The following is a 21,157-nucleotide window of genomic DNA, read 5'->3' as shown; positions in this document are numbered from 1 at the left end:
AAGAAAGCTCTTCAAATATTTTAACATGACTGTGGCTTCCAAAACCTGAAAACAATAAATTTGACTTATGCCTGTTTTTAAGATGTTTTCAAATATTTTTTATAAGCATTGGAAAAGTTGGACTATTTACTATGAGGTTTTTCCCTAATACTATCATTAGGGTTGTTGGAGTGAGTGGGAAATCCAATGTCTCTTACAAAGTAAAAATTCATATCAGTTTTCTGCAGTGTTTTAAAAGAAGCATGCTCCCGTCCTGCTGTTGGGTTTGCTGGAGTACATGCTTCAAGCAGGTGGTAAATGGAAGCACTGGGGCTTGGGAGAGCAATCTTCATTTCAAACTGCAGTCCCTGGTAATGATGAGATTTTTTTCCTGAATGATTTTAACACAGCTTTAAAGGAGCCCAAGCTGTTTTCCTTTTACGACAACATGAAAGAAAGAGGAAAAAATGTTCAATTGACCTTCTCAGTTGGGCAGTAGGAGCAAATGATTGTTACAAAGCTTTAAACACAATATTGAGCTCAGTAAAGAGAGTTTTATAGAACAAAATGCCTCATTAGAAAAACCCTTCCTCCGTGTGACCAATGGAAAGAGAATTTTCCTTATGCCTAAAAGAAAATTACCCTACCTCCTTCACTTTTTTTTCTTTTACTTTTGTAAGAATAGTGTTACTTACACATTTGAATAGTGTATTTTGCATTATTTGGAAGAAATGAAAGAGTTGCCTAGACTCTGAATTTTTACTTTCCTAGTAGATGACTACTTGTTGCTTACCATGGAAAATGAATTACCTCCAAACCATGCCTCCAGCTTCACACGTAGAAGATTGATTCTGCTGCTATTCACTGGGACAGCCAGGAATGACCTGGGCTGAATCTGGAGCAAAGCAAATTCCTATTGCTTCTCTCTGGGACTCATACTCTTCAAGCTTTGTTGGATTTCTACTCGGTGCTGGACAGGGTCACACACAGTCTTTGGCATGGTGGAAAGTACAAATCACAGTGTTCCACCAGCTGTTTTTTTTCTTCTCTTCTGTCTCCCCATTGAACATAGACATTTTCATGCTTTTCACTGGGAACAATCTGAGGGTTTATGTTTTTTGTTTGTTTTGCCATTTGGCCTGTTTTGACTGAAAAATCAACTCACATCAAACTGCTTCTACAAGTTAGGTATTCAAGAAACAGTCAAGTAAGTAGCAAAAGCAAAGTATCTATAAATACAAATATCTATTAGAAACTCTTTTTTTTTTAAGATTTATGTATTTTTATTGGAAAGGCAGATTTACAGAGAGAAGGAGAGAGAGAGAGAAAGATCTTCCATCTGCTGGATCACTCCCTAAGTGGCCTCATTGGCCAGAGCTGAGCTAATCTGAAGCCAGGACCCAGGAGCTTCTTCCAGGTCTCCCACGTAGGTGCAGGGTCCCAAGGATTTTGATGCCGTCCTCGGCTGCTTTCCCAGACCACAGGCAGGGAGCTGGATGGGAAGTGGAACAACTGGAATACAAACCGGCACCCATATGGGATTCCTGGGCAGAGAAGGCGAGGACTTTAGCCACTAGGCTACCTCACTAACTATCCCTAACTCTAAAACATAAATCTTGATGTTACCGCACCTCTTTTGTGTAATGTCCCATCTCACCCTTTGCAAAGTCAAGGTCAGGTATGCAGATAAAGATAGTAAGATTTAACTATTACATGTTTAATTGTAAGATAGCAAAGCTGTTTTAAATAAATTCTGGTGTAGTTGTCTCTAGGAACTCATTATGGGTTCACTTTTTTCTTTAATCCTGTAGGGAATTCATAAGCTTTGAAAATAAATGAGGGAATCACCCCCTGTCAAAAATGCTGCCGATTGTGTAGTGCCTTAGAGTCATTGACTTCTTTTTCACTTCCTTGCTTCCTGAGAGGTAGGAAACCTTCAGCTGGTAAAGACAGAAAACAATCTTGTTGGTGTTGGCAGATCAAAGAGGCATGATTTATAGAAACCTGCTCTGCAGATTAACACTGACTTGACCATAACTCAGCTCCATCCCAGAAAGAAATAAATTATATTAGTTTATTTATAATTTATTATATTATAAATTATATTATAGTTACTCCTCAAAGTGTTCTTTCTAATAAAACAGTTTCTCATTTGGATTAAATGTTATTTTGTCCTTGTTTTTGTCCCAGTGAACTAATATGAACAATATTTAGTTTCATCTTGTGGAATGAAAGGAATTATGACAAACTCTACATGTGTGAAGATGATTCTAACGGTTCTCCTGGTTTTTGGTAGCTTTGCCTTTTCTGCAGAATGAGACTCAGGGTTGGTTAGTAACCTACAGCTGATAAGCAACTGGTTCTTTGGGCCAGAGACAGAGTGTAAGAAGAATTGAATGGCTGGTTTCAAATGCATGATTTCCATATGAGCTAGTGATGTTCCCTAGCATAGTAGAATTTCTTTTCTGTTTTAGAATTCTTTCCTAGACTTTGAGTGTTGTGCTGTGGTGAATTTTTAAAACCAATTTGAATACCCCAAACCTCTTAAGCAAAATGAACAAGAAAAGCCAATTTCTCTCCTGAAAAATAGAATGTTTCTTTTTGTCACAGTAGTTCCATACAGTTACTCTTGGATAAAACAGGAGAATACTGCCTTCTTCCCACCTGGTGCAGAAAAAATTGCCAAGAACCCCCGAGGTTAGCACTGGAGTCTGCTCCCCATTAGCTGCATGGCCTTGAGAAAGACCCAGTAACCTTGAACTGTAAGCTTTAGAGCCCGGATGTAGAATCGAAAGGTGACTGTCTCAGTTCTTTAGCTTGCCTTGTTTTCACATTAGTTTCTTTGCACTTTGAGATCTGTACCTCTGTTGGTGTAACCAAGTAAGAACTTTGTATTTGGTATCTTCTAGTGTGCACTCAAAACACAAATCCCTTTTGATGCCAGATATATGTGGAGTTTTCACATGCACACACCCACCCAGCCATCTAAACAAGTGACTGTTTTACAGCAGACATCAGCAGGTGTGCTCCAGTCCACTTCAGTCCTACACTGTCTGCTAGGAGATATCCTCCAATTGCAGAGGCTGGGACCTGAGCCCCCACATTAGATGCCAATCACAGGCCACAGTTTGTTAATCTTAAGTTCTGATCAGCAGGTCTGTCCTTACCACCTTTTTCAGGTCACATACCATTCTTAAATGACTGACAGAACTCAGGGAAACACATTTGGTGATTGTCATATAACACCACAAAAATGCAAATGAGCTTTCCAGAAGATACAGGGTGAGGTATGGGAGAAGGGACTCAGAGCATTCATACCCTCTCTAGGCATCTCGTCCATCTGGCAGCTCTCCACACCTTGCCCCAAGGATTCAGAGGTTTCATATGCATGATTGCCAATGGCCAGGGTAGAGACATTAGCCAGTCCTGTCCATGCAGATTTTTCCGGTCCTCCTTGTACAGATGTCTCCTTCCATGCTAAGGACAGGACCACTGAACTATGAGGAGGATCTTTGGATGTACCTGGCAAGATGGGTTAGCAAAAAAAAAAAAAAGAAAATTGGGGAAGATTAGAACTGTTAATCCATATTAGGAAAAAGAAAGTTATAAGCCAGACACTGTGGATAAAAGCCAAACAGTTTATGAGAATCATAATGTCACAGTGCCCTAGAAGTTCACAGTTCTTTCTCATGCAAAATTTTGGCTTAGCGGATGTTTCAGTTTGGACAATTACTGAGAAGCTAAGAGGGCAGAGATGAGCAAATTCTGGTCCTTTTGCTTCGAGTTCCTGGCAGTGAGGTGGTGACTAGGGTGAAACATCAGGCATTGTACTGCTGCTTGACATCATCACATCAACTCATACAGCAAACCTTAACATGATCATTGCAAATTTAACTCTTATGGTACAAGCAAGAATATTCAAGCACAGAAAAGACTTGTGTTTTCCAAATTTCACTGAGTAAAGCCGAGAATTCAGAGCTCACATGATTCTTTTCCAAGTATGTGATTTGAACATGAAGTGGAGAAACAAATTTGGGAAAACAAACAAACAAAAAGAATAGTGACCCCCTTTTCAGATCCTGTTTTCTCATGAGAAGATGTAAGACCTTGTCATCGTAAAGCTGAAGCCCAGCTGAGGCGTGGGCATGTGTGAGGCCGTCCTGCGTACGATCTGTTCCAGCTCACCCCTGTGCTTTCCTCCCCTGGCAGGCCCTGGCTCAGGCCATCAGGGAAGCCAGAGAGCAGCACCCTGACATGGCCGTGACGAGAGTGGTGGTGCACAAGGAGACAGAGCTGGCAGAGGAAGAAGAGGAGTAAGGTAAGACAACCTGTGTCGCCGGTGGAAGACTGTCAAACAAGGTTGTAGCTGGTCTCCTTCTCTGTCACTTAATTTTATATCCATGTGAGGGCCCACTAAACTATTCTTGGAACAGTGGAATGAGAAGAACAAATTTTTTTGTGTGTGAAAAAAAAAAAAAGGAAAAAGAAAAAACAAAAACCAACTTTGAAATCCACGCAGAGTCTAATATATGTTTCCATTAAGTTTTTGGAGATTCCTGTTACCTTTGTTTTTCAAACTATGACTCTCCCCACATCTGTCTACGTAAGTTTATATTATTATAAACTCTGTGGGCTGGCAGATATGTGGTGTCAATCACCTGATTGCTTAAGCGGCTACAATAGTAGACATTTGTCTGTTGATTTACTCTGTATTAAATCCATTGGTATATATTACATGAATGTTTACCGTGACTGAGGAACCTGTGTAACTAATTTAGGTGAGATCTTTTTGAAGATAAGGTAGTAGGAAGATGGCCACAGAATGACGCCCTAAAGAAAAAGGTTGTGATGACTATGGAAAACTTGAAAAGTTTAGTCAAATCCACAAAAATGAAAGTAAAGAGTAAATTATAAAATTTAATGTGCATGGCAAAGGATTAATATTCTAAATATATTAAAAAATTGAATGTATCATTAAGGACATTTAAACATTGTTGTAGAAGCAAAAAAAAATAAAAAACATGGCAGAGGATTAGGAAAACCACACAAATCTTAAATTAAGAATAAACAAATTAAAAACCCACCAAACAAGACTTCATGTACGAATTTGGCCAATTTTATGTTTTTGACCAACGTTGGGCAAGTTGTAGGGGGAAAGTAAATTTATTTGTTGCTGTGTAAATTAGTAGTATTTTCCAGAATGCAGTTTGGCAGAACATACCTCAAAAAGCATGTGACCAACTCTGTGTTTAGTGCTGGGAGAGTCAGCATTTCTGTAAAATACACATTTGCCTCGCTTGTTGTTTTTTCTTTCTTTTTTTGGTTGGTTAGTCTTCCTTTTTGAACTAATTCCTGATAGATTCTAGCTATTAGTTCTTCAGTATTGTATGTTGCAAATATCTTCAGGTATGTAGTTTGTCTTTCATTATTAGTAAAGCTGAATATAATTAATCTAACTAAACTGCACACGCTGTATCTTTATGACTTGGGCTTTTTCTGTGGTACTAAAGATATTTCCCCCCTAGAAACTTTAGCATTACTTTTCATAGAAATGAATGCTTTCAGAGTTTGTGAAGGGGGAGGGGAAAGCCCACCACCAACTAAATTGTATAAAAAAAAACAATTAAAAAATGTAATTAAAGGGTAAGCTTATTTTGGTACAAACAGGATTTGAAATCTGAACATTTGAAGGCTCTTTGGCAACTTCAGAAGAACTTATGTTATAGAAACACTATATAAACTCAAATTTTTGAACCAGTTTAAAAGGTATCTTTTTATTCCATTGGTCCATCTACTTCTGGTTCTTCATCAGTGCTTACCATTGGAATTGCTTTTTTTTTTGTTTGATGAGAAACAGTGATCTGTCTGTTCTATAAGTAGCCAGGATCCCAGGACTGTTTGTTGAAGAGTCCATCATGTTCCCTTGAACCTACGAGGCTCCTAACAAGTTTATACTGTGTGTGGTTGTTTCTAGCATGCTGCTGTTACTGGTCCATGCGTCCCTGCTCCAGGGACACACAGTCTTAATTACTGCAGCTTTATGGTGTGTCTTGATATCTGGCTGCTGTTATCCTCCTACCCACTCATCCATCGATTGTGTTCTTTCTCTTGACTCTTGGCTCTTCTGATCCCACATAAATTTCAAAATCAGAGTGGAAGGTTGTAAGGTTAAATCTTATGATGTTTTTAATGGGACTTTCATCTACTCTAGCTTAGTAGAGAGATAATTAGGTATTTGGTATTAAGCCTTCCTTCATTGCACATGTCTCACTTGTGTATGTCTTCTTTAATGTCTCTCAATAACATTATGTAATTTTTAACCTTTAGAGATCTAATCTTTTTCAGCTGTTTCTAGTATAGACAGAGGTAACTGATCATCTATAATAACCTTATATCTTGCCACTTCATTGCTCATATTTTAGATACTGTCTTCAAGACTGTATAATGGGCCTGAAAGCAAAAAATTTAAAAATTTATCAAGAATAAAAATGACTGTTTTCTGAATGAATGTGCTCTGTTTTATGTGAGCAGTAATCTTTTTTGTTATTGAGATATGTTTCCTGAATGAAACATGTGGATGATGTATGGAAGGCTGAGAGCATTCTTACCCGGAATTCAGAAGAATGAGTGCTATATTCTAATTGTGTCTAATATTAAACTAGATGACATCAGGTGAGAGAGTAAGCCTTTCTCAACACAAAAATGTTTCTGTATTGTAAGGATATAGATAACAAATGAGGAAATTGAGTTTAGACAAATAATTTCCTTTTTCAGTCTTTTTTTTTTTCCTTAAGAGGTTGACAGCTCCCATCTGCTGGTTCCCTTCCCAACACCCACGATGTACAGTACTATGCTAGGCCAAAGCTCTTTGCTAGGAATGCAGTTTGGGTTTCTGCGTATTATGGCAGGAACCCAGTTATTTGAGCTGTCACTCTTGCCTCCAAGGGTCTGTTTAGCAGGAGGCTGAATTCTGAAGCCGGTGTGGGTATCAAACCCATGAACTCTGATAAAGGGACATGTTAACCTGTGTTTTAACTGCTAGACTACACTCCTGCACTGACAAGTTTTTATGTAATTCCTGGAATCTTACGTTCATTTTTGCAGTGGCATACTCAGTTATATACGTACAGCTTTTGAAATTTACTCATTTTGAAGACTCTTTGAGCAGCCTTATTAGCTGTGTTTAGGAAGTCAAAGTGTTACCTTACAGGGAAGGTGTGTAGACTAGGTAAATGTGGAGATTCGTTCAACCAATGAAAAAAATATTATAATGAGTGCCCGTGTGCTTGGGTGGGGGACTAGGCATTGTGGGTTCAGAGATGAATAAATGCTGTCCGTTTTCCTCCTCTAGGACGTGCTGTAGGAAGGCCAGTGGGAATAGTAACAGGTTAGCTATTGTGAATATGATCACGCTCCCAAAAGAAACAGAGAGCTATACAAGAACTAAATGGGGCAGTTCAGCTATCATAAATGTAACCTGTTACTTGAGAAGTGAGGTTGGAGTTTAAAAGCTGAGAATGATTAGGACTCACCTCTGTGTCTCAGTCACTTGGGCATCTCCACCGCCTACTGGCTGCAGTTTACCCTTGAAAACAATTTGCTGGTGACTGTCAGAGTGAGGATGAGAGTGTTGCCACTGCGTTGGCTCCCTTCTGGCAATCTTGCAGGATGCTGCAGAGGCGGCTAGTGGGCCAAGGTAGGGAGCAGGACTAGGACTGTGTCTGAATGCCAGAAAAGAGCTCTCTGTAATGTGTCTGCCACAGCTCCCTTTCTCCAGCATGGAAACTGCCACCTTGACCTGACCTTGCCTTTGGGAATATCTCTCAGTTTTTGATCAACTCTTAGTGAGTAGGGAGGAGGGAACAAACAAAAATGGTCAAAGAACAGTCTGAAGAGGAGGAACCTCCCAAGTCAGCCTTTCTCAGCAGTGTTAGCCAACTGGGAGGCAGAGAGGAGCTAAATGCAAGCTCTTTTAAAAGAACATGCACATCTCAGGAGTGCTTTGCTGCCTCTTTGTGACTTCTTTATGTCCGTTAAAGGACCACTCCTTCCTGCTGGGCAATCCCAAATTGCCGCAGATGGATGCAAAGTATTACTGACCTTGTCACTACTGGGATACTGTCAGGAGGCACAGGGATCCAGGCGTGGTGCTGTGTTCCATGTGACCCCAGAAAGAATAAATCGTAAGAGAAGGTCACAGGACTGACTCAGCTTCACACCATGACCTCCAGAACCTGCCCTCCAATGAGTCCCCCAGACTCCTGGGACAGGGAAGAACAGAGCAGGTCTGCTTTTCACCTTTTCACCTGGAAACAGCAAGCAGCCCAGGATGACAGGAGGAGGAGCAGCTGCTCATCCAGCCACTCATCTTACTATCCTTTATATAGCTAGCCTGGGCCTCCCATTGCATGCATTTAGGCCGTAAGGTTTATCAGGGAAATATTAAATGCATTGACTCATTAGTAACACAAGAGGGAGTTTCTAGCTTTTCACTCCTGCTCACAGAGAGTAGGAATTAACAAGGAAGGAAGGAGAAATGGAGGCCAGTTTAGAAAGGACCAGGAGCCTTGACCCTGACATTCCAGGAATTGTGCAAAATCAAGTCAGCTGGATTGCCGGATTCTGAAATGAGAGTGTTAGAAAGGATGAGGGTGGAAGGGTCAGGGCAGAGACCTATACCTAAAGTCTTCTAGGATAAACCAAAGAGACTGGGCTGTTCCTGAAAGCTGTGGAGTACTCGCCGGGTGTTTCTGAGAGGTGGTCAGAAGGTAAAGCATTTTAACTTGATGTTTGTTGGCATGAGAATATGAAAGTTAGTGACTTGAAGAGGTAGATGAGTATAGGAGAATGACATGTTACACTCAGGTTTCTTCTGGCTTGGACGAAGAATTTGGTCCTGGCACCCATACTAGAATCATGGAGTGTTGTGCCTCCCCGTCTCTGTGGGGGAGATGTCCCAAGACTCCCCGCTTGCTGCCTGAAACCGGATAGTACTGAAACCTATGTAAATGATTTTCAAAGCATTCATGGAAAATGGATTGAAAGCTGATTTTGATGTAAACATTTTAAAATTTGTGCACATGAGTAGTTTTCTTAAAGTTCATAGAAAATTCATAGTAATGACAAAGCTGTAGTTGATAAGACTCACTGCTAGTGCTGCAATTACCCAAACCTGGTGAGTCTGTCATGCCCTTGCCTCTTGGACATACTCCGAGTCTCAGCCCCCATTCCACAATAACAACTCTAAAATGAGTAGAGTTTTTTTTTTTTTATCTGTATCATTATATGGGTACAAATATCAGTTTCTAAACAAGATAATATGTCCATACTACTGTTTCAAAGTCAGACTTAGGTTTAACATTGCAAAGCACTGAGCTCATGTGTCTAAGAGAAAATTAGTATTATCTGACCAGTTTGAGGTTGGGTGAATTGAGCTCAGAACTGATCTTGAGCTCCACGGTAGCATGTGAACACTGACGAACATCACTCTTGCCTTTATTTTTAAAGTATTTGTTTGCTTGAAAGAGAGAGAGAGATCTTCATCTACTGGTTCGCTTCCCAAATGACTGCAGTGGCTGAGGCTGAGCCAGGCTGGAGCCAGAAGCTTTTCCCATTGCCCAGGCACCTTGGCCACCATCCACTGCTTATCCAGATGCATTAGAAGTGAACTAGAACACAAATGGAGCAGCTAGGATTTGAACTTTTGCCCATGTGGGATGTTAGCACTGTAGGCTGTGGCATAGCTTGCTACTCTGGCCCCCAACCTGTCCTTTAAACAAACATGTACCTATTGATGTTCAGATAGCAGTTTCCAGTTCAGGAGGCAGGAATTTTTCAGATGAGCCAAAGGTATTGTTACTTTATTCCATTTACCTAGTTGTGTTAATCACAATGGGCACGTTATGGCTTAGTTTTCAATACAGTTTAATCACACCTAAAATGAAGACTTCTTCTATAGAGGAATTTAAAAAAAAAAAAGTTTAGGTTTAGTGATCTCCAGACATGGCCAGTTTTCATTCTAAAATGCTATCACTCTTCTAAACTTAACCTTCAGAAATGCAGCAGGTGCTATCCATGTGTCAGTTTCAGTATATTCGAACTTTTCAATAAAAGATATACTGGATGCCACTGTTTTACATCCATTAGCACGTTTAGTCACTCATCCCTCAGGGTTTGCTCTGGCATAAAGTCGTTAATATTTTTCAGATGAAACTATGCTGCGTAGAGGGCATAGTATGAAAGAGGCTGCAACTTTTAAAAATTATTGTTAAAATTATTGTTGAGGATTGTGAGAAGAGAAAAAATGCAGAGCTCCCATCCACTGGGTCACTCAGATTTCTGGGAACCAGGAACTCAGTTCAGTCTTCATGTGCAAGTGGAGAGGATCCAAGCCCCGGGGCCACCACTGTCGCCTTCCCACATAGTGTGTTAGTAGGAAGCTGGATGGAGAGTGGTCCAGGAATCGAACCCAGGCACTCTGATATGGGATGCAGCTGTCCATCAACCACACACCCTTAAGATGCTGTGTGTGTATATGTGTGAAGGACTGGGAAATGTGTGTCTTCTGCTCCCAGCAGATAAGTAATCACCTTTCACTGTGTGTGTGTGTGTGTACACACCTCTATTTATAAAGGCTTGTATGGCAATTCTGTTATATGTTCTGTGGTGGTTTTTTGTCTGCTTTAGAGTATGTTGTAAGTATCTTTCCTTGTCATTACCTCACCATTTTTCAACGTTGAGTAGCTGCCTAATGATTTTTTTTAAATGACACCTAATTAATTAATTGATTCTCAGTTTTCACAGTCAGGGATTAGCTGCAAAGATTATACTTCTGTGTACATAACTGTGTTAGTCTTCCTGTTTGTAAAAGGCAAATATCTTGAGAAATTAAGAGTTGTCACCACACGTCTTTGACATGCTGCCAAACTGCCCTCCTGTAAAATTGGGCACATTTACCCTGCCACCAGCAGTGTGTGAGTGTGTGTTTCCCCACATCTTGTGAATGCTAACTGCAGGAAGACATTTAAACATCTTTGCCAATCCAGTTAGAAAAGTACATTTGTCCATCTTCTATCTCCCTCCTTTTCAAATAAGGAGGGAGATCATTTTGGATTTAGCTTTAGCTTAGTTTAGTTTTGTGTTGTTTTGTTTTTTTGTAGCTGATAAGACTGAGGATACAACTTTTGACTTAGGCTTCTATGACTTGCTAATTTCTGTCCTTGGTGCATTTTTCTATTCAGATTTTTCCTTTTTTAAATAAGATTTATTGGAAAGTCAGATATACAGAGAGGAGAATAGACAGAGAGGAAGATCTTCCACCTGTTGATTCACTCCCCAAACAGCAGCAACGGCTGGAGCTGAGCCGATCAGGAGCCAGGAGCTTCATCCAGGTCTCCAACACAGGTGCAGAAACCCCAAACTTTGGGCCATCCTCTGCTGCTTTTCCAGGCTGCAAGTAGGGAACTGGATGGGAAGTGGAGCTGCCAGGATTAGAACTAGAATCCTGGGGCATGCAAGGAGAGGACTTTAGCCACTAGGCTATTGTGCTGGGTTCTCCCTCCTTTTTTTTTTTTTTTTTTTGAAGAATCAGATTTGTAAGCATTCTTAACCTCACAGTAAAATTTGCTGTATTCCTCTCCCCAATCTTTCACTATTATAAAAGATGAAAAATGGCACCCACCAAAAAGCAGGCTGGAAGTTAGACAAAATGACAAATTGGAGACATGTAGTCCATGACTAGAATTTTTTTCCTTCTTGAATACTGCGTTTTTATATTTGTTTGAACTATTAATACTTAAAGTTGGACTCTATCCAGCACTTTTAAAAAAATTTGAAGCTCTGACAACATTGTTCCTGTTTTCCTTCAAGGCTCTGATGCTGAAGCTAAGTGGGAGCCACCCTTAGCCCAGGGAAGAGCCCCGTCCCAGCTGTGTGCGGGGGCTCGTGCTGAGGCCCCTGACACCCAGCCGCCTCACTCCTGTGTGTTGTCATTCCCACCTGTGCTCAAGACCTGGCAGTGCGTGGTTATGACTTAGTTACCTTGTTCAAGGGCATTTAAAAAAAGTCCCCTCCCTTCCTTTTTTATGAGTAAGTAAAGGTTTCTAGAGGTTAAATTAAGTGCATTTGCCACGGATCGCTTACTTACATGCAGGAATTATGGAATGCCATTCATGTGGAAAGCTGGGTCTAGGGTCATTTGTCTCAAAAACATTTCTGCTATACATTTCAGAGATAATTGTTTAAACAGGTAAATGCTGTAGCTGGCATAGAAGGGGATTTTGCTATGACAGCGTGTGTGACAGGGGGCAGCTGCAGTTTGTCCTCAAGACCCTCCTCCTCTCCTGAGGATTAAAGCCCCAAAGCTCCTCGGCTCTCAGACATCACAATAGTCATACTTAGTATTTGAGCAATGGAGAATCTGGATCTGCTCTCTCCAATGTGCTATCTAGTCCACATGAGGCCCTGGAGCACTTGATGTGTGACTAGTCCAAATTGAAATGTGTTGACAATATAAAATGCCTATGAATTTTAAAAATGTAAGCAAAAAGGGTGAATGCTCTATTTTTTCCATTAATTGCTGACTGAAGTAATTATTTAGATGCATAGTTGGTTAAGTAGACTGTACTAAAATTAAATATACATGTTTTACTTTCAAGATGTGACTTCTAGGAAATGTGAAATACTTACATGGTCCGCATTCCTGCTGCCGTGTTGTGTTTCTCTTGGAAAGTGCTAATCTGTGGAGGGTATTCAGGATGAAGTAGGAGAAAACGCTTCAATTAATGTGACACCATAAATTTAAGATTGTGTATGCATGTGTATGAGAGAGAATGTGTGGTCAGGGACAGTTTTCTTCAGAGTGATACTGTGATTTAACAGGACATGTTGGTAGATAGGGAAGGTGCATCTAGAGTCTTTTGATCCTACTAACCTTATTCTATCGGGGAAAAAAAGCAGAGCACAAACTCAGATTATGTTCATTTGTGATTCAGAGATACTAAAAGATAAAGATTTTGTACCTGGTTCTTTTTAAGCTCTGATGCTACAGAAGAATGTTTTCCAGTCACTGCCTAGCTTCTGAACAAAAGCTTCTCTAGAATAAAATGTAGAGTGTAACTTGACTGTAGTCCATTGATTATTTAAAGGAAGCTTTCAGATTTTTTTGTAGAATGCATGCAGTTTAAATTCTCACAAGTTTTGACCTGGCAGAATAAACCAAAAAAGACATTACTGGTTTAGGGCAAAATTCCAACCAGCCTCATGAATCTCAGTTGTAGTTTTAGAGATTTGGGAAAACAAGTTTCTGAGAGAAATTAGAGACCTTCCAGGATATCATAGCTACAGATAGTCAAGCAAAGAGGAAAGAAAAATGAACTCGGGCTGTGACAACTTAAACAGATCTGCGGGCTAAAGTAATGGTGAAAATGGGATTAATGCTGTGTTCACAGAGATGTGAAAGCAGTTCCGCATAGGAGAACCTCTGGTTGGTACCCACGCGCTGCTCCCGATTCCAGCTTGCTTGTAGTGCAGATCCTGGGAAGCAGTGGTGGTAAAGAAGTGGCTCCCTGCCACTCAACCTGGGAGGATGCGATTGCATTTCTGCTTCCCAGCTTTGGCGCAGGCTGAAGACAGCCTCTGTGGACTTGGGGGAGTGAAGCCAATCAGTGAGAGCTGGCTTGTTGGCAACGCCCGCGTCGCCACGTACCCCAAGCTCCAAGTCGAGCGGAGGGACTAGGGTTATGAGACAGACAAGACAGACAACACACAACACACAGTGGGTCATTCGTGTGAGGAGAATGCCGAATGCCGTTTATTTGAAGTCAAGCTGCATCTTTTATAGTCTGCTTGGCCCCTCCCAGGATCCTCCCAATGGTTAAGCCACACCTAAGCTCCCCCAAGGACATGCAACAAGGGGAAGCAGGAAGGAAGGAGATTGCTAAGCCACACCTAAGCTCCCCCAAGGACATGCAACAAGGGGAAGCAGGAAGGAAGGAGATTGCAGTCAAGCCACAGGCTAAATGTATCAGGCCATGATTGCCTTTCCTGTTACACCCTTGAGAAACAAGCTGTGCTGTGGAGTTAGTTAATCCTTGGGAGACTGGGGCCTACACTGGCTTTCTCTCTGTCTTCCCCTCCTGCAGCACACACACACTCCCTTCTTCTCCCTTCCCTCCCCCAAGTGATGTCCAGCACACTTTGGTGCTAAGCTGTTCCTTGGTTTCCTCCTCATTATTGTTGCACCTGTGGTGATTGTAACAGGCTCACAGGGCTCACAATGGCCAGGTGTACCTATGCATATTGTTTTGGCTCTGTGATCCCCAAAAGAGATTCAGCAACCTCCAGTGTCTCAGCCCACACTTGTGCCACACAGTGCCAGTATAAGCAGTTTAATAATTGATTTCCTGGAATAGCTAGATGGAAATTTGGCATGTTTGCAGAATCTCTAAGATTCTTAGAATTGATGGGAGATTCTGCTTAGAAGTTTAAAATCAAGTACACAGATTGAGAACCAAAGAATGAAAAAATAGTTTGGCATTAGAAATAACTCAATCTATAACATTTCAGATTAAACCGTACCCCTGAGTAGCTGGACCTCATTTTTATTTAGAAAGTAATTGCATTACCTCTTACTAACTACTTCATTATTATTTTTGAAATGGGGAGCTATTATTGTGGCTTAGCAGATCTGCCTCTTACAATGCTGGCGGTTCATATCAGAGTGTTGGTTCAAGTCTGGCTTCTGTGCTTCTGCCCCAGCTCCCTGCTTTATGTATAGCCTGGGGAAGCAGCAGCAGATGCCTAAGTGCTTCTGCCCCTCCCCCATGTGGGAGTCCTGGGCAAGTTCTGGGCTCCTGGCTATGGCAGCCATTTGTGGAATGAATTACTCTGTCTCTATTTCTGCCTTTCAAATAAATAACTGAACAAATATTTTTCTTTAAATCTAATTCTATTACTGCTCTATAGTAGTTACAGAAGGAATTTCCTTGCTTGGATTATTTTGGGTAGAAACCACATTGCATGTTTTTATTGAAGCCATTGTAAGATCATTTGTACTGGTTTCTGTCAAATGCTTGTAAAGTGGTTACTAAAGTAATACACTCCCACTCATAAGTGAGTCCCTTGGCTCTGGGAATCAAAATTATGGTTTTCAGATGAAATTATAGAATGTCCACACATGAACTCCACTTTATTTTGCTACTGACCATCAGGTACACTGGGAAAGCCAAGTAGTGCTGAGTCTTCTGTGCGGGCGTAGGCAAGGAACACAGCTGGAATGTTTCCTGAAGGGACTTAGATATAGGACTAGATATTGATTAGATCAAGTTGAACCATCTTGACCTATTCTCACATCAGCCCAAATAGGGCAGCACAGGCTACACATTGTCACTGAAGTAGAGGAAATGGTTCCCTACTTTGTGTAGGTTAGCTATGGGATGCTACAATATGCAAATGAAAACATGAGATGAGCATTTGGGCCTACCTCACCAAGAAGTGTAATCTATATACTAAAATCTTAGCCAAACTCAAGGTAAACTTTAGGATGCTGTAAAGGTAAAAAGAATTGTAATTACTGCCCATGGATTATAAAGATGCCCAGACTTCTATGGGTAAAAGTCATATATCCTCAATAATGTATATGTTATATAAATTATATTTACTACAAAGTATTTACTACCAGAAAGATAATTTAATGTAAATTCTAGTGTTTTGTGAGTAAATGGAAATATTTTCGTTTATATGGAAATGACTGTCTTTCTATATATTGTTAGACATTTTTGAGTTCAAGACCTGTATCCGACAATTTCTGTTTATATAGTATATATAGTTTCCTGTAACACATTGAATCAAGTTTAAATTTAGCTTTCCTTTAAAATGTGATTTATTATAATTTTTAGTGAAAAAAAGTTAAAGAAATAGTGACCCCAGTCCTACTTTGTAACATCAAGCCTTCTGATTATATCAAGGGTTTGTTTTCGATAGCCTACACTAGGCAAAATAGCATCTGTGTTCAACAAACAATGCGTATTCCCTAAATGAAGCCAGCAGAAACACCAGCCCTTTCCGGAGCAATAGCCACAGCAGGTTTCATTAAGGAAGGTCTCCTGTTACTCCCAACTCCAATTTGATTGATAGTTGTATCCCTTCCTATTTACTGCTCCCCTTTTCCTTTTGTAATTACTCCCTGAAAAAAGACTATTTTGCCATTGATTTCTTTTCCTTCCCTTGAATCAAGTAGAAGTACCAAGGAATAGTGAAATAGCCTAAGGCAGACTGAGAGCTGAAAAACATGCAGTTGATTAATCAGTCTGTCCTGATTAATCAAGTGGCTATAATATTATCTGTGATAAATCTGAATGGTAAGGAGGTTTTCCATTAACACAAGACTTAATCTCTTCTAACTAAAAGTATACATTCTAATTAACTCGGGTCCAGTATCGCTTGAAAAGTAAATTAATTACTGTTCTCCACTGTCCCCTGTAATTATGTGCTATTTTCCAAGACTTTGAATGGATTATTTTCTCTCTGTTCCTCCCTTTCTGAGGTCGCAGACTCCAAGGCCCTCTCGGATTCTTCCACAGATGCTACACTTGGATTCTTCTCAGCAGTGCCGCACACATTCCTCTTTCATTTGATTTCTTTAACGGTGATTCCAATCTGGGTGGTTGCCATCTCACAGTAATACTTGACACTTGTCATTTCCTCCACCTGTGGCCTAGTGTTTTCTGCCTGCACCCACCGTCTGCTTTCTACCTATTCCCCACAGTGAAGCCGTAGTGACGTGTTTAACACAAGTCAGGCCATGCCTTAAATCCAAAGGAGAAACCATCTTTAACCTCTTTCCTGACCTTATAAGCCTGCCTGACCTGGCCATCGCTGTGCTTTTTCAGTTGCCTTTTTTGTTCTCTGGCTCTTGTACTCTGCTTAGGAACATGGCAGTGGACTTCCAAATGGTCTTGCTTCTTAATATTCTTTCTGATTTTTTTTAATCTATTAGATCAAGTTCATTCCTCTTAGGCTAGTGGTAAAGAATAGACCTAACACTTCTTACCTTATGATCCATTACATACTGTAGGAATTCTTTAATAATATCCATTTCTTTACTGTTTGTTTCTAATTTACTTCTTCCTCTTTTCCACACATAACACTATGTACTTTTACGCTTTTATGCCTCTTTATTCTGTTCTCACATCTGAAGGACTGTTAAGTGAAGTCCAAGTGCACTGTGGCTTGCTAACTCCTTAAGTATTGCTTTGTACTCCACATGGATTTCTGTGTTGGATTAGTACAGCAGTTTTCCTTTATCTTCAGGGGATATGCTCTGAAACCCCTGGTTCTACCTGAGCCATAGTTAGTACTGAGCCCCATTTTAGAGTTTTTCATGTCACCTTTTCATTTTAAGGAAGCACTTTGTGGCTTCTTGGCCATAGCCAAGCTCCCAACATCAGGACTCTTGTGGGTTTGAGCCATTATTGGGTTTAATGAACGCAAGAAGCATGGTACTGTGTCTGCTAGGTAACTGAGGTGGCTGCTAACTGATGAACTGGTGGATGGCATTTGTGGGTATGCTGCACAGAGGAATGACTCATCAGTGAGAGAGGCAGGCTGGCTGGGATAGCACAAGATTCCATCGTGCTACTCAGAAGAGCCCACAATATAAAACTTAGGAATTGGTTATTTCTGATGTATTCTACTTAATATATGTGAACCACGGTTAACTCTAATTAATTGCAGCTGGAAACTAAGATATCTGAGGGGAAGAATTACTATATGACATGAATCTTCTTTGCATTTTGCCAGTTGTTTTGCCACATACTCTCACCTGCTGTTGTTTCTAAGTGTCCCTCCCAGATGCTTCAAGGCCATTGTGTTTAGAATGTCCTTTTCTGCGTGACTTGTACTCAGTATCATTTACTGTGGAACCAAGTAGAGAACAGCTGATTATGTAACTGGAAACATGATGAACATTGCTTAAAAGTTTTTGTTTAAGTCTCTGTTCTTGAAATGTTTAAACCTTGCCTCTTTTTCTTTCCTAGGAAGTCATTTATTAAACAGCATTCATGCTTGTGAAGAATTTGGACCACTCTGAGTCTTAATGCCACACCACTATTCCAGCAAATATGTGCTACACCTGGTAACAATGACCAGCAGCTTGAAGGATCAAACTGCCAACACCAAACCTTACCTTAACAGCTCTGGTCTATCCTATTCCCATGCATTTTAATATTATTGTTTTGTTTTATAACCACTTCTAAATATTCTCGGTTCTTTTTTTAATTGAAGTTTTTGTCTGTTTCCTGTTTACTTTGTGTACAGCTACCTGCTTTTTGTGATTCATTTTGATCCAATGACAGTGAACAAAGCCAGCCCGAGCTGGTAGGGTGCTGTTCACTTGAACAGGTGCTGTTGTGCGGAAAGGAAACTGACTAACTTAGATAGCCGTTTTTCTTCTTCCAGGCTTTTTTTTTTTTTTCATTGAATGCTTACAGTAAATATTTACAGATTTTTCAGGTTGTAGTAAATATACTGTCTGAGAAAATATTAATACAGAATAAAAACATTTCTTAGATCTTGAAAATTTTCTAATGTTTGAGAACTTCACTAGGTCTTTTTTTTTTTTTTTTTTGGTATTGGACTCCTTTGACTTTCCAGTCCTGTGACTTTTTACTTCTAGTGAAAAGTCAGAGAATCTCCAGACTGGAGAATAATACAGACGGTCGCTGACCGTGCGCTGTGTTTAGAAACCCCATCATGCCAGGTGCCAGTGCTGCTCAGCTACATGCTCTTCGACAGCATTCCAGTACAGGAGGGAGGAGAAAGACAACACTGTTGCCTCCCTTCCACTAAAAGATTCAGGCAGCTTAAAACCTTAGTGCTTCCTTAACACATTCCGAATTACACTTTTCCATTGGGTAGAGCACTTGCTATGTATTAAACCACCTTGTCCACATGTAAACTGACCTTTTGTTGTTGAACAGGTCTGTCTCTTTCAGATGGTTTGATTCGTGTAGGTTTGAGGATGGTGATGCTGGGAGAGGGAGAAGAGAGGCTGGGGTGTTTTTTTTTTTCTTGTTGGCGACAGGAAAGCTATACCATTTAAGCTGACACCAGAGATCAGATATAGGGACTTATTAACTGCATTGATCATTTTTCTCCTTTGCTTTGAACCCTATGTATAATTACAAAGCCAGATTAGATTTATAGTAGCTTCAAGTTGTATTAAATGGTATTTTGCCTTCTGTGATACTGTTATAAAATAAAGTTTGTTTATTCTCCAGTTTTGCTGCTTCTCTTTTTATAAAGGTGAAAAGCATATATTCAAGCGATAGAAAGTGGCAGCTTTTTAGAAAAAGATTTATTTAGTTTTATTAGAAAGTCCGATTTACAGAGAGAAGGATAAAATAGATCTTCCATCCACTGATTCACTCTCCAAGTGGCTGCAACACTTGGAAGAGCTGAGCTGTTCCAAAGCCAGGAGCCAGGAGCTTCTTCTGGGTCTCCCACACGGGTATAGTTCCCAAGGTTTTGTGCCGTCCTGGACTGCTTTCCCAGGCCACAAACAGGGAGCTGGATGGGAAGTGGAGCAGCTAGGTACACGAACTGGCGCCCATAAGGGATCCTGACACATGAAAGGCAAAGATTTTTGTGTGGGGCCCAGAACTGGCAGTTTTAAAGTCTTTTGTTAACTCTGTAATCTGATGGTCCTGCTAGCATCACTGGTTTGAAATGATGACAACAGCGTGGAAAGTTTGTGTGTGTAACGCTCAGTGTGCCATTCCCTTCTTCCTAGTTAATTAAGCCACTGCAGTATTTATACATTCTCCAAGGGATATTTTTGCTAGTTTTCTTTGGTACTTTTTGCTTTGTTTTCTGGGAATGTCTTAGCTAAGTCGCATGGCTCCTGCTCTGATGCTTCCTGCCCCATCCTGTCCACTGCACTGTCATGTGTCAGGCCAGCCAGGCTGTGGCCAGGGTTGTTCTTTAGTCTAATGGCCAGGCTCATGCTTGCAGTTTCCTCTGAAGCTTGCACTGTACTTCATTTTGTTTTAAACACCGCAGCAAATGGACCACAGACATCATTCAGGTTTGAAAGATGATGTAGAATTTTCTAATCATTTAAAGTGAGCACATTATAATTCACCAAATTGTTGTGTTGGAGATCTACTCCCACTAAATTACCTCTCAGTTTGTGAAAGGCCTTTCTCACTTTCTGTTATGCTTATTGCAGTAGCAGTTTTGTCAAGAGAATTCTTTCTTAGCGAGCCAGGCCTGAGAAGTGTTAGGGAGCCAGGTGTGCTTCTGGGATGTGGATTACTCCTCAGAGGGTTCTGTGTGTGATATCTGCATGTGAATTCAGGTTAATTCCCCCAAGGGTGTTTGAGAACAACATCCTTCCATGTTTCTAGTGACACAAAGTTTCTCCTCACAGCTCCTTGGTCCAGCAGGTGGCAGTGTTCAGTTAGGGTTTGTGTGGCAAGAACTGGGCTTGGGGTACTGAAGGTGTGAAGGGCATCCAAGGAAACTCAGTACCCATAGAGCTGCTCAAAGCAGTGGCAATAATTATTCTTGTGTGAGATGACCGCAGCAAGAGAACCTTTTAAAATGTAATTCTTACCAAATAGTTTCCTAATTTTATCATCTCATCTGGTAAACTGGGCTTTCAAAGCTTCAAATGATAAACAGAAGTAGATCCACTTTTTCAGTTATGAAGTTAGTAAGAATCTTGTGAGTATGCTTTGAAAAATATTTTTAATAAAAAGAAATACGGAAGTTGGTTTCCAAAATCTGTTGGGCATTATGAATTCTGAGAAAACTCAAAAATATGAACTGAGTCTAAGATTGAGTTCTGACAACAATGATAAGTTTTCAGGTAAAAGATATTCTTTATGTTTTAAAAGTTTTTATCTGTACTTGATTTTCCAATTGCTACTAAATTCGGCCTAGAGAATTATAGAGGTTGTTACTGGTCAGATTAGTAATACTTTTTTTTTTTTTTAAAGATTTATTTTTATTATTTTGTTATTGGAAAGGCAGATGTACAGAGAGGAGAGACAGAGAGGAAGATCTTCCATCCGATGATTCACTCCCCAAGTGAGCGCAACGGGCCAATGCTATGCCGATCCAAAGCCAGGAGCCTCTTCCGGGTCTCCCACGCGGGTGCAGGTTCCCAAAGCTTTGG

General features: G+C 40.5%; 1 protein-coding gene across 1 annotated transcript in view; it reads left to right on the top strand.

The window, feature by feature from the left end:
- Positions 1-19,255, top strand: part of EPB41L2 (erythrocyte membrane protein band 4.1 like 2) — a 205,214-nt gene extending 185,959 nt beyond the window's left edge. Inside the window, exons 22-24 of the mRNA XM_040965558.1 lie at positions 4,189-4,297; positions 16,774-16,777; positions 18,015-19,255. Of these exons, the coding sequence (XP_040821492.1) occupies positions 4,189-4,296 (108 nt within the window). The 3' untranslated portion in view covers position 4,297; positions 16,774-16,777; positions 18,015-19,255. The remainder of the gene's footprint in view (positions 1-4,188; positions 4,298-16,773; positions 16,778-18,014) is intronic.
- Positions 19,256-21,157: the final 1,902 nt, after the last annotated feature.

Source organism: Ochotona curzoniae, unplaced genomic scaffold (genome assembly GCF_017591425.1).
Source record: "Ochotona curzoniae isolate NIBS_2020 unplaced genomic scaffold, NIBS_Ocur_1.0 scaffold_3890, whole genome shotgun sequence".
In the NCBI taxonomy this organism is placed as follows: Eukaryota; Metazoa; Chordata; class Mammalia; order Lagomorpha; family Ochotonidae; genus Ochotona; species Ochotona curzoniae.
This window is presented reverse-complemented; position numbering and strand designations above follow the sequence as displayed.